At 40.5% G+C, this 25,775-nt stretch overlaps 1 protein-coding gene across 1 annotated transcript in view; it reads left to right on the top strand.

The window, feature by feature from the left end:
* Nucleotides 1-25,775, top strand: part of ddx10 (DEAD (Asp-Glu-Ala-Asp) box polypeptide 10) — a 274,853-nt gene that overhangs the window by 25,981 nt on the left and 223,097 nt on the right. Inside the window, exons 4-8 of the mRNA XM_041198686.1 lie at nt 875-1,033; nt 9,321-9,441; nt 16,625-16,814; nt 21,615-21,741; nt 22,845-23,007. Coding sequence (XP_041054620.1) covers nt 875-1,033; nt 9,321-9,441; nt 16,625-16,814; nt 21,615-21,741; nt 22,845-23,007 — 760 coding nt within the window. The remainder of the gene's footprint in view (nt 1-874; nt 1,034-9,320; nt 9,442-16,624; nt 16,815-21,614; nt 21,742-22,844; nt 23,008-25,775) is intronic.

Here is a 25,775-nt window from a genome sequence, read left to right as displayed (position 1 = left end):
TTATTATAAAACCTTCAAGTATGGTATTGAAAATTGAGCACTTTTTGTCCCCCAAACCCTCATCCACCCTTATTTCTAGAAATCTGCATGAAAGAGTGACTGCTCTAGGCCTATTGCCATTCTATGAACGGAACCTTGTTGACTAGAACCATAGAACGCTACAGCACAGAAAACAGGCCATTCGGCCCTTCTAGTCTGTGCCGAAATATTATTCCGCTAGTCCCATTGACCTAGTCCATAATCCTCCAGACCTCTCCCATCCATGTATCTATCTAATTTATTCTTAATAGAACCATAGAACAAGGGCAAGTGATTTGGTGCAACCTAACACAACATCTTCTGTCAGCTCTTGTGAATTAGTAGACTTGCTGCTTGTAAGGCAAGTTGCTAACCAAGTGCTGGAGCTGCACTCGCCTTAGTAATTATTTAGTGTTATTTGTATAGGATTCTAGTCTCTTATGACATTTGTTTAGTATTTGGTGAGTGGACCTAAGGCATAATTAATTTGATTGTTGCACTGTTGCTGAATCTGTTGACCAGGTACACTATTTTAAATGTTACAAAATGGTGGATAAATGTGCATTATGTTTTGTCAAGTAAGTGAATCTGCTTATTTAGGCCATATAGTAGTTACTACATGTTAGTTGTACAACAAACAAATAATTTCCAATAACTTGATACCAATTTTACTGCTGACTGTCAAGAAATTGTATAAATGGCAAACTCAGATGTGTACACAGCATTTGGCCCATGGTCATTGCATTTGGTTCGGAGGAAAGTTGATCATAAAGCAGCAGAAAACACAAGAATTATGTCAACTTATCAAATAAGCCTCCAAATTTATGCTGATAACAGAATGCCTGCCACTCTGTAGGTATTGGAATGTCTTTATCGTCAGCAATGGACATCGGAAGATGGATTAGGTGTTCTCATCATATCTCCTACAAGAGAACTGGCCTATCAGACCTTTGAAGTTCTGCGCAAAGTGGGGAAAAATCATGAATTTTCAGCTGGACTTGTAATAGGAGGAAAGGTAGGTATTAAGGACTGTAGTTTTGGAACTATTTTACCTTTGGGTTAAAGTTTAAAGCCGCATTAAAGATAAAATATTTTTATAAGAATAACATTAGGTGAACCTATATTGTGGGTATTTGCTATAAAATGACCAGTTTTTGGCATGCCAAACAATGAGTTTTGCCTGGGAACTGTATGTTGCTCAGGTTATTCCAGAATTACTACAAAGGTTAAATATTACCTTAGTAGAGGTTACTGAATTTGATGCTGAATTTGCAAATTATTTTCCTTCAGTTTGTAGGTTTATTAGATCTATTTGGGAAGATTGAAAGTATTTGTTAACAGAAAAGAAAATCTTACATTTACAAATATTTTGTCTTAAAATTGCCATCTAATTGGACACACTGATCCTGATTTTGCTCTCAAAACAAAGTGAGAATAATGGCACTTGCTGTTACTTATATGTAAATAGTGCTACGACTTCAGGCTGATGTGTGTTTAAATTCCAGACGCAAAAGCTGCTGCCCAAATTGTAAAGTTGCACTGTTGTTTTTTTGAAAGGGGCATCTTGCTGTCTGTGCACTTTTGAAATAAAATGGCGAAAACATATATTTGCCTGATAGATATGAATTAAACTCGCTACGGCAAGTTAAATATTGTCATTTCAAGTCTAGGTATTTTTCCAGGTAATTCTGTTTTTGTTTTGGATTTCCAGCATCCGCAGTTTTTTGTTTTTAACCCTTTTTAATTATGTGATTAGTGTAAATTACTGCCAATTAACCTCTCTGACTCTGAAAATTAACTATTATTTCATCAGTTATTAATTGTTGTTGGAGATTTAAAAAATGACATTTTAAACATTTTTACAAAACTTTATTTTCTGTCCTTTCTTGCTCTTTGTTTCCCCCCCCGCTCTCGTTCACATTCTCTCTCTCTCTTTCTCGCTCTCTCCTTTATATCTCATTGAAATTTATGCTGCAAATTGATAGCATTATGAACTCCATTGCCAGTTATTAGGAACATGGCAAATCTAATACTTCTCCCCTGCCCACACCCATATATATCCTTGGCTGTCTCCTGAAATTTCTCTACCATCTGCCCTTGCTGGCCTGAATACTTTTGCTACCCTCAGTAATTCAATCTGAATGATCTGTGTATTTTCCTGCAACTAAGTTGGAACCCATGTCTCCTTTTTCTACAGTTTGTGACAATTAGCTTGTATTTATATTGCATCTTAAACATCATAAGACGTCCTAGAATGCCTCACAGAGCGATTTATCAATTAAAATTTGACACTGAACTAGATAGAGATATTGGGACAAGTGAAAAAGGTGGCTTTTAATGAATGTCTTAAAGGAGGAGTGACAATTAGAGTGGCGGACAGCTTTAGGCCTAGACATATTGAGTTTCTATTTATCTGTTAAGTTAAAGTTCTTTGAATGCTTAAGTACCACCGTCCCTTAATTTTCTTCTTTACAGTAAAGGATTCTAGCTTTTTCAAACTCTCTATTGCTGATGACATAAGCTAATGTTCTTTAACCTATGACTGAAAGATTACTTTTAAAATGGATGAGTGATCATGTTTCCCACCCACCCTGGCGTCTAAATTATAATACTATATGATGAATATTCTTTTGCGAAATGAAAACGGGAATCTCATTTACCATGTAAAATGTTCATGTAATACAAACAACATAAATGTTTGTCAGATTAGTGAAATTATTTGACTGCTAAACTTAATAACCTACGTATCCTATGCTCACTGGCACTTTCAAACAAGTTCAATGTATTCTCTTCCACTGTTTGACCCAAAATCAGCAGAAATCAAGAGGCAACCAGATGGTCATTTACATTGTTAGTCTTTGTGCCACTCTCAGCACTCCTCCATGCACCTGCCTCTCCTCACATGATGGTGGCTGCACTCTGCTCTTGCTTCTTGGCTTGCACCAAGCCCATCTCTGGCTGTCCCTCTTTTGTTTACTCTGGGCCACTAATTGTGGTCACCCAATAAAGGTATATAAGTAAAAGCAGGTCAGCTGAATTCGTTGACACATCCCAGCTACTCTGTGAAGTCCCTCTCCTCTCTAGGTCTCTGAATCTTACTTTTCAGATGACTTTGCAGAATTCCTGGAAAGTCTTAATGAATCTTCAGTGGTTCAGTTTGAGAACCATTGCCTTAAGCTACCACAGCATTTGGTTGCCCTTTTCTGCACTGCTCCTGAAGCCTGGGTATTCTTGCGTATAGTATGGTAATCAGAATTGTACACAGTACTGATCTGCATCCTGGGGTATTAAAATAAGTGGCTGCGGAGATGGTCGATGCATTGTTTGTAATCTTTCAAAATTCCCTAGATTCTGGAAAGGTCCCAGCAGATTGGAAAACTGCAAATGCAACACCTCTGTTCAGAAAAGGAGGGAGACAGAAAGCAGGAAACCACAGGCCAGTTGACTTAACATCTGTCTTTGGGGAAAATTGGTAGAATCCATTATTAAAGAGGTAGTAGCAGGACATATAGAAAATCAAAATGCAATCTGGTCAACGTGATTTTGTGAAAGACAAATTTATGAGAGTTCTTTGAGTATGTAAAAGGCAGGGTGGATAAAGGGGAATCAGTAGATGTCGTGTATTTGGATTTCCCAGAAGCATTTGATAATATGCCACATGCGAGGTTCCTGTACAAGATAAGAATGTATGGTATTGGGGGTGATATATTAGCATGGATAGAAGACTGGCTAACTAACAGGCAACGGAGTTGGGATAAATGGGCCCTTTTTAGGATGGGAAACTGTAACTAGTGGAGTGTCACAGGAATCAGTGCTGGGATTTCAATTATTTAGCATCCATATTAATGACTTGGATGAAGTGATTGACTGTATTGCATCCAAATCTGCCAATGATACAAGTTGTGAGGAGGATACAAAGAGACTGCAAAGGGATATAGATAGGTTTAATGAATAGGCAAAACAATTGAAATGGAGTATAATGTTGGAAAATGTGACTTCGTTCACTTTGGCAAGAAGAATAGAAAAGCAGAATATTATTTAAATGGAGACAGACTACAGAATGCTGTGTTATGGAGGGATCTGCTCATAAATGAATCACAAAAAGTTAGCATGCAGGTGCAGCAGGTAATAAGGAAGGCAAATGGAACGTTGGCCTTTATTGTAAGGGGGATGGAGCATAAAAGTCAGGAAACCCTGATACAACTGTATATTGGGAATACCCCATGCCTATTATTTGAACACACTCTAAGTTAGTGTCATCTACACACTTGGACGGCTTTACTTCTGCCCCTCGTTCTCAATTTCTTGTATATAGAAGTGGCCCCAGCACTGACCTCTGTGGCCCCAAGTTATTGACCTCTTCCCACATTGACAAAGCTTTGATAACAACCCTCCTTTTCCTGGTTAAGCCGATTTTCAATGATATGAAGCTTGCCTTCTATTAGATGCCTTCCTGCCTTGCATACTAATTATTTACCTGGCAAGTAACCTAAATTTGGCCGAAATCTAAATAACTCTTCCACAAAGTTTCCATTGTCAACAGGATTTGTAATTTGCTTGAGTTGTAGTGAATTTGTTACACAGGACTTCCATCCCATAAAGTTACAGCACCTCCATTTTTCCAAAATTATTTAGGGGTTTTTAACACATCTTGATTCCTTGAACTAACTGAAAATGCTGGAAAAACTCAGCAGGTCTGGCAGCATCTGTGGAGAGAGAAACAGAGTTAACGTTTCGAGTCCACATGACTCGTCTTCAGAGCTCTGAACAAGAGTCATATGGACTCAACGTTAACTCTGTTTCTCTTTCCACAGATGCTGCCAGACCTGCTGAGTTTTTCCAGCATTTTCAGTTATTTCAGATTTCAGCACACGCAGGATTTTGCTTTTATCTTCATTTGATTTCTTGAATCCTGTACTCAATAGAGGAATTAGGTATTAGATTATAGTGTGTAGTTTCCTGGATGACCCCTGTGCCCCTTATTTTTATATTTTTAACAATGTTAGCTACTTTGGTGCTGCTTCCAATTTTGCTACCACTTCTTTAAGTCCTCTTTCCTATGAAGCCCTTCTGGACCTGGTCCTTGAAGAACATAAGAAATAGGAGCAGGAGTAGGCCATTCAGTCACTTGACTCAACTTGGTCATTCAATAAGATCATGGCTGTTCTGATTGTGGCCTTTACTCCACTTTCCTGCTTGCCCTCCCAGAACCATCAACTCCCTTGTAGAAGAAAATCTCAGCCTTGAATAATCAATGATACGGCCTCAATTACTCTCTGGAGAAGAGAATTCCAAAGATTAACTACTGCCTGAGAAAAGAATTTCCTCCCCACCTCTGACTTAAATGGGGAGCCACTTATTCTGAAACTGCGCCCCTTAGTTCTAGATTTCCTCATGAGGGAAAACATCCTCGCAGCATCTACCCTGTCAAGTTTCAACAAGATTCATTTTTCTAAACTCCAATGAGTCTAGGTCCTTTCCTCCTAAGATAATCCTTCATCCCATGAAACCACCTCGTGAATGTTCTCTGAACTGCACATATATCCTTCCATAAATAAGGCGACTAAAACTATTCAGTCCTCTACGTGTGGTTTCAGCAATGTCCTGTGTACTTCCCTACTTTTATACTCCATACCCTTTGCAATGAAGGCCAATGTTTCATCTGCTGCTCCAATTACCTGCTCTACTTACATGCTATCTTTTTGATTCATGTATGAGGACACCCAGATCCTTCTACCACAGCATTCTGCAGTCTCTTCATGAAGTAATATTCTGCTTTTCAATTCCTGTCAAAGTGGACAACCTCACATTTTCCCACATTATACTCCATCTGTCAAATATTTGCCTACTGCCTAACCTATTTAAATCCCTTTGCAGACTCTTTTGTGCCCTCTTCACAACTTTCTTTTCTATCTATTTTTATATTATCAGCAAATTTGGCTACAATACACTTGGTCCTTTCATCCAAGTCATTAACATAGATTGTAAATAGTTGAGACCCCAACTCTGATCCCTGTGAAACCCCGCTAGATATTTCTAGGTTGGCAAACTGACACATTTGTCCTGACACTCTGTTTCATGTAAGTTAGCCAAACCTCTATCCATGCTTTATTACTCTTAACACCATGAGCTTTTATCTTGTGCAGTAACCTTTATATAGTACCTTAACAATTGGCCTTTGGAAATCCAAATGCAGTGCATCTACTGGTTCCCCTTTATCCACCATGTTTGTTATATCCTCAAAGAACTCTAAATTTGTCAAACTTTCCATAAAACCATGTTGACTCTACTTGACTGTATTATGGTTTTCTAAATGTTCTGTGACTACTTCCTTAACAATGGATTCCCCCAGCATTTCCCAATGACAGACATTAGGCTGACTAGCCTAAGATTCCCTTCTTTCTGCTTCCCTCCTTCCTTAAGTACAGGCATTACATTTGTGGTTCCAATCTGCTGGGATCTTTCTAAGTCAAAGGGATTTTGGAAGATTGTGACAAATGCATGCAGTATCTTTTCAGCCACTTCTTTTAAGCCAAGGATCCAGGCCATCAGGTCCAGGGGATCTGTCAATCTTTAGTCCCATTAGTTTTCCTAGTACTTTTTCTCTAGCGATTGTTTTCAGTTCCTCCCTCACTTTGGCTCCGTGATATTCAGCTGTTCTTGGGATGCTTTTAGTGTCTTCTACTGTGAGGATAGATGCAAAATACTTGTTCAAAGTCTCTTTGATTTCCTTGTTTCCCATTATTTTGTTCCCCAGTCTCAACACCTGAGGGACCCAGGTTTAGCTACTCCCTTCCCTTTTATATACTTGTAGAAGCTCTTACTTTCTGTTTTTATATTTCTTACTAGTTTACTCTTGTATTCTAAATTCTCCTTTTATTTTTAAGTCATCCTTTGCTGGTTTTTAAATATTTTCCCAATCTCCTGGCCTTTGACTAATCTTCGCAGTATTGTACGCCTTTTCTTTCAATTGGTGCCATCCTTAACTTCCTTAGCTAGCCACCAATGATTCATCCTCCTTGTAGAGTTTCTCTTTCTCTGGAATATATCTTTGTTGAGACTTACTGAGTTCGTGCTTTCCTTTAACTTTCTCAGCCAATAAGTGACTACTGTATCTGAAATTTCCATTTCTTCTTCTTACTCTGGCCTTCTCCCTGTTCCCTGGGATATTCAAATTCTGTTCTTCGGAGATTGCCTATGAACACAGGAAACAATGTATTTCCCCATCCCTTAATTAATTAGGATTGTGCCAGAACTTTTATTGTCCTCATTCTTTTTAACCTGCGTTGTGATGCAGCAGATGATGTGAGCCGGACAGACCAAATCCATGAAGGAAATTTGGCCACGCTATCACAGTGCTTTTGCAATTTGTATTTTGAGATGCACGCCTGAATTCAGAAGTAATAAGTCCACCAAGACTTTGAGATGTAAAGAAATTAAATTAAAATTTCTTTTAACAAAATAGAAGATGTCAAGCACATACATAAGACTACAATTAACACTATAATAATTCCTAATTAATCTGACTCCCAGTTACACCCCTGTTAAGACAATGGTCCAAAATAGATTTTAGATTTTAAACAGATCCAGAAAATTAACACAATACCCTGGACAGTGGAATTCTAAATGGCTTTTCTCCAGCTTCGGATTTGGTAGACAGCAGACTTATGCACAAAGACTGGAGGCTTCATTAAGGCTATCACACACTTCTGTTAGATCTCACATGACTTTCTCCTGACACACAGCCTCATTCTCCTTTATACATGTTTTTCACTTTTTAAGATGTAAACTCTATTGTTTTATATGCCTTTGAAACTACATTTGCTTCATAATATAAAAGAAAATTCATGCTGCTACTATTTATTGTCAGTAACCTTTGGGAAAATAAACATTCCTTAGCCTTGCTTTTGGCTAGTTTGACTGAGAGCCCTTTGAAATCCAAATCTCCTTTTCATTTATCTAAAAATGCAAATTCCCTTCACATTACATGCTAAGCCATCATCCATGTTTACTTATTAGCATATCAAGCACCTAGCTTATTTTGATGATTTAAACTTGCAGCCTACTTGACTCCAAATGTAACTAAATCACACAGCCAGACCCAGCTATACTTATCCCATAAACCTACTTTATAATAAATCAGAAAAATATTATGAAAATTATTATTTCATAACACCTGCATGTGGTGAATATGTTTATAGAAATGCTTGATATTTATCTGAGCAGTTTCTTACATCCTATTTACCATATATTTGTCCCATTATACTCTGCTACTTTTGGATCAATGTTTTGCTCTGATTCCCTGCATTTCTCCCATTGTTCCACCTTTTTCCTCTTACTTATCTTTCATATTGATAGTTTTGTGACAACATATTATCGCATTTTTCATAATATTATTGTAGGCTTATGGGTGTGAGTGTGGATGGTTCTGTCTGTGTGACTGATTTAATTAAAATAGAGATGCTTAGACTACAAGATTGGAATTATCAAAAGAGTAGGTGTAAAACAGACTTTTGAAATGAGGTGGATAAGCTAGGATGAGGGATCCACAGGGTGTGAATGAAATTTGCATTTTTAGATAAGTGAAAGGGTTGTTTGATTTTCAAATGGATGGTGTAATGTTTACAACTAACAAGATAAGTGAGGCAAAGCAATACATTTATTTTTCTCAAAAAATAAAGGAAAAGGCCATATTGACAATATGAAAGATTTTTATAATATGGAAAAAGTAAATTTCCAAAGACTTATAGAACAATGGAATTTTATAGATTAACGAGAGGGAAACACATTTAAAGAAGGATAGAAGTCTGTGTGAGGGTGTGGCCATGGAAAATCTGCAAAGATACACCATGTGAACCAGACTTGGGAAAAGCCACTAGCCACTCTGAAGAAGTGCCGCTCCAGTAACTAAAGTTGTGTTAAAAGCCTTTGGAATTCCACTGTCGAATGGGTGCTGTAGTAACCTTGCTGGATTGCCTATTTAAATTTAAAATCTATTTTGGACTGTTGCCTTAAAGGGGCTGTGTAGTTGGGAGTCAGGTTAATTAGGAATTTTGGGATTTGTTATAATATCAAGTAACTGTAATCTTGTGTATGTGTTTGAATTATTTTCTTTTGTGAATAAATGTTTTAATTTAATTTTTAAAATCTCTAAAGGTGTTAGTGGACTACCACTTCTGCCTTTGAACAATTTAATTAGGGCATGTTTTAGACCTGCATCAATTCTCTCTTACCTGCTTCTGTTGCCTGACATTGGTAATCATTTAAATGAGATGTTGAATGCATATTCTTGTTTACAATAGGACCTGAAAGTAGAGTCTGAAAGGATCCATCGCACCAATATTGTTATTTGCACTCCTGGTCGTCTTCTGCAGCATATGGATGAGACAACCTACTTCCATGCTTCTGACCTGCAAGTGCTTGGTATGTGCATTTATTTAAGGGAAATGTATCTGGGGCAGTACTTTCTGTTCAGGAGAAAAACAGCATTCTTAGCAGAGTTTTCTTTGATACCTTGTAAAAGCGCAAATATTATTATTCGAATATTGCTGAAAAAAGAGACATGCTGAAGCTTTGTCTTGCACTTATCAGGACATGAGGTGTTGCTATGGAGAATGCACCAGTTGATGGTGACTGTCAGTTAACTGCTAAACATTGAAATTTAAACCAGGTGGCTTGACTCTGATCAAGGCATTGCCCTGAGGAACGAGTCAGCGAATGGCCATCACTTATTTTGTTTAGCTGAAACAGGCGCAATGTGTGTACGTGTTCTTTCTGTCTGCAAAGAACAGGGCCCTGTGTATTAATATATGTAGCCTCCAGTACACGCAAATGCACCACGCAAGCCTGACTGACAATCTTAATTCTTAGCACGCTGAGGATTATTTAACAAATTTTGTCCAATCGCATATTATTCCTGTGGAAACCCTTGAACCATTTTTCTCCCAGACCTCTTCAGTGACATCCCTTTGTGTTCCAGAGAAGCTGCATAGGGAACAGTGAAGTCTACAGCTTCAGCCCAGCTTGTAAACAACTCTGCAGGATTCTGGGGAAATACCATTTTCTGGGACTGCAGGGTACCTGGTGAGCGAAATGGTTTCCCAGAACTGTTCACCTCTGGAGTGGCCTTCAGTGTGGTCTGAGCTTACGGCTATTGTTATTTTTTATGGAGCCTCTGAAATAATGGGGACGCATTCTGTTTGTAAACACTGGAATGGTTAGGTAGTAAGAGGACTGTGATTGAAGGTCTCCAGGTTGCAACAAAAAAAAAATTCTGATGACCATTTTTTGCCTATAAAATGGATGAATACTTTGAGTGACAGTTACTTGCCTTCAACTTGCCTTTTATCTTCTAAATTAATACGTTTATCCATTTGTTTTAAAATCATCATTCATATTTAAATACTTTTGAGAATGTAGTTGTGACGAGTGATGCATCCTTGTCATTCTGAAGAATTTGAGTTTAAAAACAATTCTTTTTGTGTGATAGCAGGTTGCCTTAGGTTATGTAAAATGAAGAAAAAAACTGTGTGCTCATCTACAACTGCTAACACTGCTTTTAAGTTGGACGTTATGAATGTCCTGGAATAGGTGCTGAGGAACAGGACTGAACTGCCCCTGTTGGCACAGCTGAGATTGGAATCTGTCTGTCTGAGATTGCAATGCTTTGTTACTCTGTGGTGTAGAATGTTGCTGTTCCTGTGCATTGTATTACAATTAGCTGATAAGTGTTGCAGTATCAGTCAGCTATCAGTTAAGGCCAGCTAACTTTAACCTTTTCATAAATAGTGATTAGCCAGAAATATTCAGGGGGTCTTCTACTTGAAAGAAGTCAAAGTTTTCTGTTATTTTCCTATTGCTTTTTTAGTATCTCCCTTTGCTGTACATTTTCTAATTGCTCCTTAGCTGACTTCTAAGAAATATGTAAGATTGGCCATGGTAACTTCTTTTCCTATCCACCCTACGTCTATGGCAAAGTGCCTGGCCTTCACTCTGTCTTCAATAATACACATGATATTAGGAACATATTATGTGGGAATTGGAGCTATTGAGCAGCATCTTACTACTATCAACTTGTAAAAGATGATGTCCAAAGACATGAAAGTTCACATGAGAATGTCAGAATGGTTTAAAGTGAAGGAAGGGCTCTGATTGGGTCCAAGTTGTTTGCTGACTTTCCAAGGGTAGGCCAGGGAACTGCAGTATGTGGAGGATGGTACTATTTTCTGCATTCTTGGTTACTGTATTCTTGATGAGCAAAGACTTACATGCGGAAAAAAGGGAGGCTCAGTGAAAGAAGAACAAATGTTTGCCTGTAGTGTAAAGAAATGTGTATTAAGATCAGGGAAGATTGAAATTTTTCATAGCTGGTGTGAGGAAAATGGTTTGGAGATGGAAGCTTTTTATTCATTCAGAAGATGTGGGCATCACTAGCTTAGCCAGCATTTATTGCCCACCCTTAACTGCCCTTGAGAAAGTGGTGGTGAGCCGCTTTTTTGAACCGCTGCAGTTCATGTGGAGTAGATGCACCCATAGTCCTGTTAGGATGGGAGTTCCAGGATTTTGACTCAGCGACAGTAAAGGAACAGCGAATATCGGTCCAAGTCAGGATGATGAGTGGATTGGAGGGGAACTTGCAAGCAGTGGTGTTCCCATGCATCTGCTGACCTGGTCCCTCTAGGTGGGAGAGTTTGTGGGCTTGGAAGCTGCCATCAAAGGAACCCTGGTGAGCTGCTGCAGTGCGACTTATAGATGGTACACACTGCTAACACTGCATTGGTGGTGGAGGTAGTGAATGTTTCAGGTGGTGGATGGGGTGCCAATCAAGCTAGTTTTCTTTGGCCTGGTTGGCCTTGAGCTTCTTGAGTGTTGTTGTTGCTGCCTGTAATCGTGCAAGTGGAGAGTATTCCATTCCAATCCTGACTTCTGCCTAGTTGTTGGGTTCCTAAGACATGAAAAGAGATCCAACGCTTTATGATCAAAACTTTATTCTTATTGCTATTTTTTTTAATGGATTTTCTGCTGAACCAAAAAAGATGGCTGCTGCAGGTTACATGACCACAGGACTGGCCCTTTGTTCTGGGAGCTACCACCAAGAGTTACAAGAACAAAAGAGTTCCTCTCTCAGCCTGTGGAACCTCTCACCTCATTGTACAGACCCCTTGTAATTAACGAAAGCAGAGGAAATGCAGATGAACATGCTTCCCAAGCTGAACTATCACAAAAGCGAGAGATCGAACTCATTATCTGAAAGAGATGCTAATAGCCTTCTCATCTCTCTTTCCCAAGGGGGAACAATGGAATTCTGGCTAGAAGCACAGAAAATGATTGTTAAACTGCAATTAACCCTTAATGGGCCATGTCACATGACCCATTCCTCTGGCCTTTTGGACAGTTTTAATATTACATTTTTGGCCTCACAGGCAGACTGCTGTTTTAACATGAACTGGTAAGGACTCTAGGAGCCCAGCTAAGCAAGCTGTTGGTTACCGTCTCTCAACTCCATGAAGCCTGCTTGATTTTAAAAGCCTCTGATCAATGCCTGCCAAGTGGCCTAAGCACAGAAAGCACTATTCGTTTCAAAGATTTTCTTCTGGTCATCTCCAACCAGAAGCTCATCAGGACTGAAGTCTGCCAGGAAGGAAACACCCTTTGGACTTTGACTTCTAGGACTCTGGAAATCACGTGAACTAATATTCATGTCTGTGATTCCTGTACTGTTACTCTCCATAGTTGTAAAACTCCTTTTTCTATCTCCCCTTTACTGTGTGTATAGTTGCAAATGCTCCTCCTCCAGGTTTTGAATGTGAAATAAACCTACCTTCTGAGTTAATCATAACGTGAGTTTGCTGCGAGTTATTAGTATATGGAATAATGCAAACCAAGAGTTTGGGAAAACACGGTACAGCATGCTAAAAATAGTTTAAAACAACTTCTGCTTACTGACAGCTGGTGAGAAGAACTTAGTACAATTTGCTTGCCCCTCTCCTGTCCGTAATACTAGTAGATGGTGGACGGGTTTTGGGGAGTCAGGAGGTGTTACTCACGCCAGAATTCCTGGCCTCTGACCTCTTGCAGGCACAGTGTTTATGTGGATGGTCCAGTTCAGTTTCTGGTCAATGGTAACCCAGGTGTAGTGATAGTGGGGGATTGAACAATGGTAATGCCATTGAATGTCAAGGGGAGATGGTTAGGTTCTCTCTTGGAGATGGTCATTGCCTGGCACTTGTGTGACACAGATATTACTTACCACTGATCAGGCCAAGCCTGAATGTCCAGGTCTTGCTGCATATTGACATGGACTGCTTCAGTATCTGAGGGGTTGCAAGTGTTGCTGAATATTGTGTAATCATCAGCAAACTTCCCCACTTCTGACCTTATTGTTAGTTTAAGTAAGTTATATTGGTATTTGTAGGTCTTAGGAATGAGGTTTAGCTTTAAAGTTTAAGCTTGATTTGTATTTCTGTATCTCTGTTAAGAAAAGGTCAAATTGAGTTTTGGTCTCACTTTAAAATGTGCCTGCATTTCTAATGAGAGGTTTACGAGTGTTGCATCTAAGTTAAACAAACAAGAGCAGAGAAACTGGGCTGTTGCCGAGCAACAGGGGTCCAGAGAGGCAGGGCCCTCCCACAGACATATGCAGAAAAACTAAAGAAACAGCAGTTCTGAGTTTAGTTTGAAGACAGCTGCCAAACAGAAGACCCCCAGAAGGGACAGATAGCCAGCCCCAAGCTAAGGAATTTCAGGGGAGTGGAACAGGAGAAACTCCCAAAAAGAACTTCTAGTCAAAGGAAGGATAGGAACCTGGAAAAGGCCTTGTTGAGTGAGGGGCAGAGACAAAGGCACCAAGCTTCAGATTTAAAGGGCAGAATTTTTTGTCCCATGAGCAGGCATACGCCTGACCCAAACGGGAAGAAAATAGTGTTTGATGAGGTCAGATGATCATCCTGACGTCATCATTCGCTCTCACGATCTTTTGGCCGGTGGGCGCATGCGAGAGGTGGCAGCCGCCCACCGACAATTAAGAGGCCAATTAAGGCCCTTAAGCAATTAATTTGTATTGTTTCACTGCCCGCTCAACGATTGGCGGGTGGGTGAATAAGTCAGGCAGCCTTTGCACTGTTAATGAAACCTCATCCACAGGCAGGATGAGGATTCCAATGGTTACAGCACACACACACACAATTTTAAATTTTTTTTCTCCATGTCCCCCTTCATGCGACTGAGTCACATGTGGGGTCAAGTTTATATCATTTGTAAAATGTTTATTTTTATATTTAAAATTCTTCAGCTCCCAGAGGCAGCTTTCAGTGCGCTCTCCCCCCCCCGTAAGCGCAGACTTCAGTGTTCGCCTTCCTCCTGCCCCCATCCTGGCAGTGCTGAGGCTCTTAGTGTGTTTGGGGCCCAAAGTGGGTGGTGGTCCGTCTTGTGGCTGCTCCCGGGCCCGCCCGCCCAATGAGGGGAAAATCCTGCTGAAAGATACAAAAGCTGCAGAAAGCAGATTTAAAGTGAGAACAGCTTGCAAGAAGGTCCAAAGAGACAGCTGAAGGTCTGTAACTCTTTGCTATGGGCATGTGAAGCAGTGGTGTGTGGTTGACAGCTGAGTCGGTGAAAGAGACTGCGTGGAAGACGGCTTGAAATCATGTGGTGACCCAGGGAAGAGGAACATAGGAAGGAGTGTTCAAAACCCTGGAGGTGAACCCTTGTGGAAGACGCTTGAGCGAAAGTGTCAGTTTGGGAGCAGATTCTAAGGCGAGTTCTTGGAAAGTGGCAGTTGGAAACCCTCATGTGAAAGATGGACTGCAGTGACTCTGGTTGGCTCAGTGTGACAAGAATCTGGAGAGAATTGAGTAGAGATCCATAGCATCTGGTTGAGGTGGCATCTGTCACTTGTTTTCAGAGTGTGGTGTGCCTGACTACAGGTTGCCAATTGGTAACTTGTGCTATCCTTACAAATCTGTATATATCTATAAAGTATTAGCTGTAGGTGAAGGAGCATTGTAATATAGTTCATCTTTTCTTGTTGAATAAATGTTTTATTCTTTTGTTAAAAGTTAATCAGCTGACTCCTGTGACTCTGTTCAGTAGCTACTCTCCACATAGCTAAACAAACAAACAAAAGTTAGGATCTCTCAAGCTGGATTCCATCCTGGGATCAGGCTTGTCCAGTGGTAACCTAGTTGGGGATCATAACATTATGTTGGAGGGAAAATCACTGATGAAGCAGTTGAAGATGGTTGAGCCCAGGACACTACCCTAAGGAACTCCTGCAGCGATGTCCTGGGACTGAGATGATTGACTTTCATTAACCACAGCCCTTTCCTTTGTGTTAGGTATCCCTCCAACCAGTAAAGAGCTTTCCCCTGATTCCTGTTGACTGCAGTTTTACTTTTTCCTTGATGCTGTGCTTAGTCAAATGCTGCCTTGATGTCAAGGGCAGTCACTCTCACTTCACCTCTTAAATTCAGCTCTTTTGTCCATGTTTGGACCAACGCTGTAATGCAGTCAGAAGCTGAGTGGCCCTGGCACAACCCGAACTGAGCGTCAGCGAACAGAGTATTGCTAAGTGCTGCTTGAGAGCACTGTTGACCACCCCTTCCATCACTTTGCTGACGATCGAGATTAAACTGATGGGATTGTAATTGGCAGGATTGCATTTGCCCTGCATTTTGTGGATAGGGCATAACTGGGCAATTTTCCACATTGCTGGGTAGAATTTGTGCATGAGTTTGTATACCTGGAATGTTCAGTGCCTGATGAAGAATATATATGAAGATGCTGAAGACAAATTGTTTTAGCTGCAAGTATCCTAACAGGCTGTGTAAATTGCTCAAGTGGAAAACTTTTATCCTGGATTGTGACATGAGTGTACAAGTTAGTGCCAGTTGACATTCTTGTATAACATTGAGAGCTTATTCCTGAGGTAATCACAGAAGCAGAAGTTGTATGTTTTTGGATTGCACTTTATGGAGATGTTAGATGTTAACTGAGAGTGTAGAGTGACCCAACGCTGAATTGAAGTGAATGAGTGACCTGCATACCAAGCATGTTGCAGTGGGGTGATTGTGATGTAGACCTATACTCATTAGGCTATTGGAATAACTTCAATAAGGAGCCTAGAGCTGAGGTGATTTACGGGAAGACCACAGACTGATGATTGGTATAGCTTGTGAGGGGGATTCTAGTTGTGAAAATCTGTAATGTCTGTGGCCGATCTAGCTATGATCACTAACTGATCTTGTCACTCGGTGTATTTAATGCATTGAAGATCTAACTTACAGTGACACCATATTGCCCTGGAACAAAATCAATCTTGGAATACAGTAGAATACTCTTGCCTTTGATTTTCTGGGAAAATGCTACTATATCCTTAAAGGGATAAGTGTGGCTGATTGTATCAGGGCTCCATTGTACAGAATTAGAAAAAAAGTTGTCTGTATTGAATACGTTTGCTCGAAACTCTCAGAATCTAGCCTTGATTACCACAGAATGTGCGATGATTTATTGTAGTAATGTGTAAGGTTCAGCAATGACTGCTCAAATTGGAGTTGTGTATATAATCATTTGCCTTCATCAGTATATGTGCCTTTTTCCTTTCTCATTGCAGTCTTGGATGAAGCTGATCGAATTTTGGACATGGGGTTTGCTGAGACAATGAATGCCATTGTGGAAAACCTCCCTAAGAAGCGCCAGACTTTGCTTTTCTCAGCAACCCAAACTAAATCCGTTAAGGACTTGGCACGACTGAGTCTGAAAGACCCAGAGTATGTTTGGGTTCATGAAAATGCTAAATTCAGGTAGGTTGTTATTTTGTTTAATAACAAGTCTGTAAACTTACAGCAGGTCCTCTGAATTGTTTTTCTTTTCAGATATCTGTACATGGTATTCATGTTTGTCTGGCATATTGCTTATATCTGGAGTGTCCTGTAGACATTCACAGCTTTTTTCCTGCTTCAGGCATATGTGTTAGCATTGTTCTGGCTCACTTGTCTTTTTAAAACGCAATTTAGATGCAACTTAAATGGGGTTGCAGGAAAGTTCGTGGTAAAAGTTCCAATATGCCTATGCCCCCTTTCCATCATCCTCCTTGTGTCATCACTTCTGCTCTTTGTTTTGCCCTTTTCTCTCTTTTTGTTCTTAACTTCCCCAGAAGCCTGGAGAGTCGGTCAACCCCATTTCTGAAACAGTGAAGATCAATATTGAATTCAATGAAATACAGATTGCAGAAAACTCATCAATGTTACTGATATTGAAATAAAAGCAAAATACTGCTGGAAATCTGAAATAAAAACAAAAAGTGCTGGAAAAAATTCAGCATATTGAATTTTGCTTTTACATGGAGGTTAAAACTTAATACAGGTACATTAATTATTTTGTAAATAGCTAATCCCTATTCAAATCAGGCTAACCTTAGCAACCATTTGCTAGATGTGTTATGTTCTAATTATTCTGTAGCTCATTGTGACTTCAGCAAGACTGACCATCTGTCCACCTATGATACTGGCCTCAGTTGTTTGAATTGGCCTGACTATTCCCTGCTGCTAACTGTGCTCCCTTCTTCCATTGATAGTGCTGTTGATGCAAGTTGACTGTCCATGCTGACTCTTCCGAATCAATCCATATTTTTCCATGTGACTACTAATTCCATTCCGAATAATTGTTTCTAGAAGTTTTCCCTTCACCAAAGTTAAACTGACTGATCTGTAATTGCAGGGCAGATCTTTACAACCTTTTTTGAGCAAGGTCGTAATGTTTGCAATTCTCCATCCCTCTGGCACTTCCCCCAAATCCAGGGTACATTGAATGTTTATTGCCAGTGCCTCTGCCATTTCCACTCTCACTTCCTTCAATATTCTCAGATGCATCTCATCTGGTCCTGGTGCCTTATCAACTTTAAGTACCGACAATTTATCCAATACCTCCACATCAATTTTAAACCCCTCTAGTGACTGAGTTCCTCCTCTGTCACCAAGGCCTGGGCAGTATCTGCCTCGTAGGTAAAGACAGATGCAAAGTATTCATTTAACACCTCAGCCTTGCCTCTTGCCTCTGTGTAAATCCGTTTTTTGGTCCCTACTGGGCCCTACTCCTCCTTTCACCACCTTTTTACTATTGATGTGCTTGTAGAACACTTTGGGATTTCTGTTTGGAACGTCTTTTTTCATAATCCCTCTTTGGTTTTCGTATTTGCTTTCTCACATCCCTTCTGAACCTTCTGTATTCAGCTTGGTTCTCAATTGTATTTGCTACGTGACACCTGTCACAAGGACACCTTTTCTTCTTTAACTTAATTTCTATCTCCTTTATCATCCAGGGAGCTCTGGAGTTGTTTGTCCTATCTTTCCCTTTTGAGGGAACATACTTTGACTGTGCCCAAACCATCTTCTCTTTGAACATAGCCCATCGTTCAGCTATTCTTTTTCCCACCAATCTTTGATTCCAGTCTATCTGGCCCAGCTCCATTCTTGCCCCATTGAAGTCCGCTGTCCGCCAGTTCATTATTCTTATTCTGGATTGACCAATGTCATTTTCCACTGTCATCCTAAACCTTATGATACAATGATCAGTGTATCCTAAACGTTCCCCCACTGTTACTTGATCTACTTGGCCTACTTTATTCCCAAGAACCAGGTCCAGCAGTGCCTCCTTTCTTGTTGGACTGGACACATAATGCTTTAGGAAATTCTCCTGAAATCTAGGAATGCTTGTCCCTTACTGCCCCTTACAATACCTCTATCCCAGTCTATATATGGTAATTAAATTCCCCCATTATAAATACTCTATGATGTTTACACTTCTCTGTGATTTCCTTGCAGATTTGTTCCACCATATCCTTACCACTAGCTGGTGGCCTATATATTACATTGAGCAATGTAATTGCACCCTACTTATTCCTTAGCTCTAGCCAAATTGATTCTGTCCTTGAATCCTCTGACACATACTCTTTTTCCAGTACTGCAATACTCTCCTTAACCAAAAACGCCACCCCTCTTCCTTTTTTTTTTTCCCCTTTCCTATCTTTTCTGTACACCTTGTAACCAGGAATATTTAACCTCCAGACCTGCCCTTCCTTAAGCCAGGTTTCTGTTATTGCTACAACATCATAATCCCACGAGGCAATCTGTGCCTGTAACTCCCCAATTTAATTAACCATACTCCGTGCATTCACATACATGCAGTGTAACCCTGATTTAGAATCCATCACTTGCTACCTTACTCAGACTCCATCTATTAACTTACAATCCTCTATTTTAGTGCCATCTGCCTCTCCCAGCATATCATGCACCCTGGTATTACTTTCTAATATTTTCTCCTGATTCCCACACCCCTGCTGAGTTAGTTTAAACCCTCCCCAACAGCACCACCAAAACGCCCCACAAGGAGCTCAGTCCCTGCTCTGACCAGATGCAACCCATTTAGCTTGTACAGGTGCCATCTCCCCCAGAGCCAGTCCCAGGATTCTAAAGCCCTCCCTCGTGCACCTTCTTTCCAGCCATGCATTAATCTGTCTTATCTTCCTCATTTGCGCGTGACACTGGGAGTAATCCGGAGATTATTACTTCAGAGGTCCTGCTTGCTAATTTTCTACCTAGCTCCTTAAATTCCAATTGCAGGACCACACCCCCCTTTCCTATCTTTGTTGTTAGTACCAATGTGGACCACAACCTCTGGCTGTTCGCCCTCCCCCACAAGAATGTCCTGAAGCCATTTTGTGACAACCTTGACCCTAGCACCAGGGAGCCAACAAACCATCCTGGAGTCACGTTGACGGCCGCAGAAATGCCTGTCTGTTCCCCTAACTAAAGGATCCCCTATCAGTACTGCCCTTCTGCTCTTCTTCCTGTACAGCTGGGTCACCTGTGGTGCCACTGGCTTGGCTCTTGCTGCACTCCTTCAAGGATTCATATCACCGACATCAAGATCGGAAAACCGGTTAGTGAGTGGGACCTCTGGGAACTCCTGAACCACCTGCCTGATTCTCTTGGACTGCCTGGTTGTCACCCATTCCCTATCTGCCTGCTTGCCCCTAACTTGAGGTGTGACCACCTCTCTGAACATGCTATCCTCGTAGTTCTCTGCCTCATGGATGCACCTCAGTGACTCCAGCCACTGCTGAAGCCCTGAAACGCGGAGCTCAAGCTTGTGCACATGGGCTTGTCTGCGTCATGAGAAGTGTCCACAACTCCCCACACCTCACAGAACGGGCATTCTGCTTGGCTGAACTGTCCTGCCATGTCTTAATCTTAAATTTTTAAATCACTTTATTTATTTTAACTTTTACTTACTTTAACCTTATTTTTGTACTATTAACCATAAACTGGTTTGTAGAAAGTAGAAATTCTTCACCCTTACTCACTGGGGTTGAAATGCAGTCCCTAACAACAGCTGCTCAAGAATCAATCAGCTCATGACTTTTCTGTGATGTCACACACTTTTTTCAAATCTGCCGAGCAACTCAGGAAGGGTGCTCCCATGCAGGTCCGCTCTCTCGCCCCCGGAAGGTAAGCCTGCCTCTCCCCTCATGCTGTTTTCAGTCTCCCGACTGTCTCTCCACTCCCTCTCTTTTCAGTCTCCCGACTGCCTCTCCAATCCCTCTCTTTTCAGTCTCCCGACTGCCTCTCCACTCTAGCTCTTTCCAGTCTCCCGATTGCCATGAGTGGGAGGTCAGGGAGGGGAAGAGGCTGCGAGTGGGAGGTCGGGGAGGGGAAGAGGCTGCTCGAAAATGGCGTCATTTGGGTCACGGGGGAAACAATGTTAAAAAGATCTTTGCCAAGCTTGATCAGATTACAGGCCCCGTTACTGATGTCAAAGTGAAACAATGTTAAACGGAGACATATTGTAATTGAAGTAATGAAGCAATTCATGATATTTAAATAGCTTTGTTGTTATCAGTTTCATCATCATGTTCTGTTATGTGAGCTGACAGTAAAAATAAATAAGCACAAGGAGACTTGAGTTAAATTAGATTCAGAAAGTAAATATATTATATTTTCTGAGACTTTATTTAGCAAAAGACATCAGTTGACTGATGCAAAGAAGATTCTCATATTAAATAAGATCAATTTGTAGTGAAACTCAATTTATCTGATTCATAGATATTCCCATCTTCTGTGTACCTCTTGTAGAATTATAATGGCTTCCTTTTAGATGAATGACCTGCTGGACATGATTTTGTTTTGGTGCGTATAGTGGTGAAGATATAAGTGAGATAGTTTGCTTACTCACTAACTAGGTAATAACTCATTGTAGATTTGTGATGCCTTGCATCTATTTGCTGTATCAGTAAGCATACCATAATGGAAACAAAGATCAGAAGTGAAATAAATTGTGACTGTGCAGCAATTGCATGTTGATTGAAAAAGAATTACATTCTGGCCAAAAGTGGACATGTAAAGTAAATAAAATTAAAGCATGCCTTTTAAAAGGACAGACGCCCTTTTAATCTGAGAAGAATTTAGACTTTTGGGCAATTTGTTCTTGGTCAGTCAGTGGTTTTGGTATATACCTGTATAAATTATATCTGTAAACTGCACTTTGTTTTTCTGCTTCATGCTTTATTTCTTTACAAGGACATTAAAAAGTATTTTCCTTTGCAGCACCCCTGGAACACTTGAACAGAATTATGTGGTCTGTGAGTTGCAACAGAAAATTAACATGTTGTACTCTTTTGTGAAGAATCACCTGAATAAGAAGATAATTGTCTTTTTTTCAAGCTGCAAAGAGGTAGGCATTGATATCGAAATACCAAACTATTCCTGCACACAAGAAAAAGGATGTGATTTTTGCCATTTTCCATACTGCTGCAAAGTACCTAAGAGAATCACTTCAGTATGTTAACAATCTCTTTGCGAGCAGGCACGGCTTCTGGAGTAAACCTTGAGCAAATATCAGTAGCGCGCTGCCCTCTGCCAATTTTGTATGCAAACATCTATGAGCTCCCATTTGCTGCTTACAGAGGACACTGTAAACCCATCCTGAACCATTGCACACACATGGGCTGAATTGGGAGTCAGCCTTGACCAGAAGGAAAAGCGACCACAGCAGGAACACCGAAGTGATTAAGTGACTGAGAATTTAAGTGGCCCCAGATTAAGTTCTCCAGACCCCTGCAGGAACAGTGGAAAAAGCTGGCTGACTGCTTCAAAAGCAGACAGCTGGCAATTATAGATCTGTGTGGTTATTAGGCTTTAGTTTACACAGATACACACTGAATTGTGGAATATGATCCTAAAACACTCGTAAAAATTCTGAAATACAATGTAATGAAAAGAAATGTAACTTATAAAATGTTTCCTAGAGGCAGTCGCCTTTGTCATAGGCTTTTAGTCAGGGTTGTTATACGGTTGTATGCTTTTGAAGTTTTCTTCTTTAAGCTGTTTTTCAGCTGTGTCTGAGTTATGGAAGGCCAAGGATTATGGTTATGTTTTTTTTTATTTTGAATGGCATATAGCTTGGAAACTGCATTGTGTTTTGCACGATTTGACTTTTTTAATTAAAATGGAGCAGCAGGCAGACATTGATTAGAGTTGTTGAAGACTCTGAATTGTACTGCATTGGGTGGATAGTTTGAAGAAATGCTACAAATTGCAAGCATTGACATGTTCTTTTTTGGGGAGGGGTGCAGGATGCTATTGTTTGACTATCAGCCTGCATTCTTTAAATGCTGGGTTGAGTGGAGCATTCCTTTCTTGAAATAGAAATTTTGAAAAATGTGTTCTGCAGCTTTAAATTGGTTAAAATGGTGAAACAGAATTAACTTTTATTAAAGTATTGTTTCGGGCTCTGAAGATTTATTGAACCTTTCACATTCTCTTTCTGTACATCAGGTCCAGTATCTGTTCCATGTGTTTTGCCGTCTTCGCCCCGGTGTGCCAATCATGGCTCTTTATGGCAAGCAGCAGCAGATGAAAAGAGTTGAGGTCTACAATGATTTTTGCCGGAAAAAGGCTGCTGTACTGTTTGCAACAGACATAGCTGCTCGAGGACTTGGTATGTAGAGAATAGTGGTGAAGACCATGTTTAAAAGTATAAGACAGTTTGATGCTTTCCTTTTAGAAGTTTCTCTCTTCCTACCTGTTTGGCTTTTGAAAATCTAATTTTTATGATTCCTAAAATCTATTTTCTGTGCTTGCTTATGCACGTACTGTCCTTTGTGCTCAGTCATGCATGTGTTCAACTCCTCTTATACCTTTTTCCCCAACTCTCCTGTCACACCGAGATGATAACCAGAATGGCTTGGATGAAGAGACAGAGAGTAATATCTAAGTTTGCTGACGACACAAAGCTAGGTGAAAAGGTAAACTGCAGAGGACACAAAGAGGTGTAAACAGGTTAAGTGAGTGGGCAACAAGGTAGCAGATGGAGTGTAATATGGGGAAGTGTGAGGTTATTCACTTTAGTAAATAGAAAAGCTGAATATTTTTTAAAAGACGTGAAACAAGTAAATGTTGATGTTCAGAGGGACTTGGAGTACTTGTACAAGAAATACAAAGTTAGCATGAAGTACAACAAGCAATTCAGAACGCAAATGGTGTGTTGCCCTTTATTGCATGGAGATTAGAGTACAGGGATAAAGAAGTCTTGCTACAATTGTACAAGGCTTTGTTTAGTCCTGGTGTAGTCTTGATTTTCATATTTAAGGAAGGATATACTTGCCTTGGAGGCGGTACAGTGAAGGTTCACTGGATTGTTTCCTGGGGCATGAAAGGGGCTGGCTTATGTTGAAAGGCTGGGTAAATTGGGCCTATACTCTCTGGAGTTTAGAAGAATGAAAGTTGACTTCATTGAAATGTACAAGATTCTGAAGGGGCTTGATAGGAGACTCTCCCGGGCTGGGAAATCTAGAATTTAGGGCACAGTCTCAGGATAAGGGGCTGATAATTTAGGACTTATGCAGTCCATATGGCTAGTTCCTGGCACTTAAGCATTTTTTGCTTGAGTTTGGCAGTTCACTCAATACATTGGTCACTTTCCGTGTAAAGTAATTAAATCAAAACTATCTTTTCACCCATAACTAAATTTTCACTATGTGCTTCTGTTGTTGAATTTGTCTGTTTCTACATCATGGGATGTAATCAACTGGTAAATAAGAAGCTATAGCTCACTTAACTTTGTTGACTCCCTGTTCATTTGTGGATGGTGGATTTTAAGGATGATGACCAATTTGAAAGTTAGTCATCGCTGTTCCCTCTACGTCGCAGGGCCATGCAACAACCCTATAGCTCTCGTGTAGGTTGCTCACAAGTCTGCCCTTTAAGATACTGCATGTATGTGATTGCATAAAAAGATTTAAAGAGCCCGTGCACTTAAATGAATTGACCACACTGCAAATACTTAGAGGCTAAGTTGTGGGTAATACAACATTCATTCCCCACCTATCCTGTTGTCTTAAAGCATCCTCCAGCTCCATCACTCTAAGGTGTTGACTCCCTACCAGTGTAAAGACCCAAACACTATGATCATCTTCTGGTCCACAGAGTTGTGGACATAATTGATTGTGTCCACACCAGACCATTGCTTACCTGCCAAGATCAGGAATTGTGACTGACTGTCATCTCTTTCACCCGGGGCCATTGCGGCTTAAAATAATTACCGACCTGGCTGAGATTAGCTAACTCGGCATAGTTGAGGAGTCAACCCTGATATCTTCCTGGTCTGTATGTCTTAGTTATTTAGTGGACAAACCTACTATTATAGAATACTTAGATTTTGAACTAAACCTCTTGGAGAGAAGAAGGCTGAGAAGAGATTTGATAGAGATGTTCAAAATCATGAGGCGGCTGGACAGAGTAGATAGGGAGAAGCTGTTCCCACTCGTAAAAGGATCAAGAATGAAAGGGCAAAGATTTTAAGTGACTTAAAAGAAGGTACGACGTTATGTGAAAAAGTTTTGTCTGACGAGTGGTTCAGGTCTGGAATGCACTGCCTGGAAGTGTGGTGGAGGCAGGTTCAATCGAGGCATTCAGGAGGACATTAGATGATTATTTGAATAGAAACAATATGCGAGAGTATGGGGAAAAGACAGGGCAACGGCACTAGGTCATGATGCTCATTTGGAGAGCTGGTGCAGGCATGATAGGCCGAATGGCAGCCTCCCATGCCATTAAGATTCTGTGATCATGTCAGTGGCTGGAATGTTGCATTGAGAATAATGGCCGGGCTAACAGCATTCAGCGTTATCATGGAGAATTAGGCAGCAATTTCCAAAGTACGCCCATGCTCAGTTAAATCTGGAAATTCCAGTTTCCCTGCTTCCCAGGCTGTCCGATAATTATATAAAGGCAAAATACGGTGGATGCTGGAAATCTGAAACAAAAACAAAAGATGCTGGAAAAATTCAGGTCTGACAGCATCTGTGGAGAGAGAGACAGAGTTAACGTTTTGAGTCTGTATGACTCTTCTTCAGAGCTACAGAGAAGTAAAGATGTGGTGAAATATATACTACTTAAGGGGGGTGGAACAGGTGAAGCTGGATAGAAGGCCAGCAATAGGTGGAGGCAAAGGAGAGATTGCAAAAGATGTCATAAACGAAAGGTCAGAGGGGTGTTGATGGTGCTGGTACTGGCTAAAGGAGGTGCTAATGGTGACATTAAGAGCAGAAACCGGAATGTGATAATAGCCGATCCAGGATAAGCACTCTGGAAAGAACAACATGAGCAAGTGACAGATAGCCCTAGTGGGGGTGGGGTGGGGGGTAGGAGATGATGGTGGGAAAAAAAATCAATAATAGGCTTAAAAAGTGGGGGTAAAACAATGAC

Source organism: Carcharodon carcharias, chromosome 11 (assembly GCF_017639515.1).
Source record: "Carcharodon carcharias isolate sCarCar2 chromosome 11, sCarCar2.pri, whole genome shotgun sequence".
Lineage (NCBI taxonomy): Eukaryota > Metazoa > Chordata > Chondrichthyes > Lamniformes > Lamnidae > Carcharodon > Carcharodon carcharias.
Note: the sequence above shows the minus strand (reverse complement) of the source record. Positions and strands in the feature narration are given on the sequence as shown.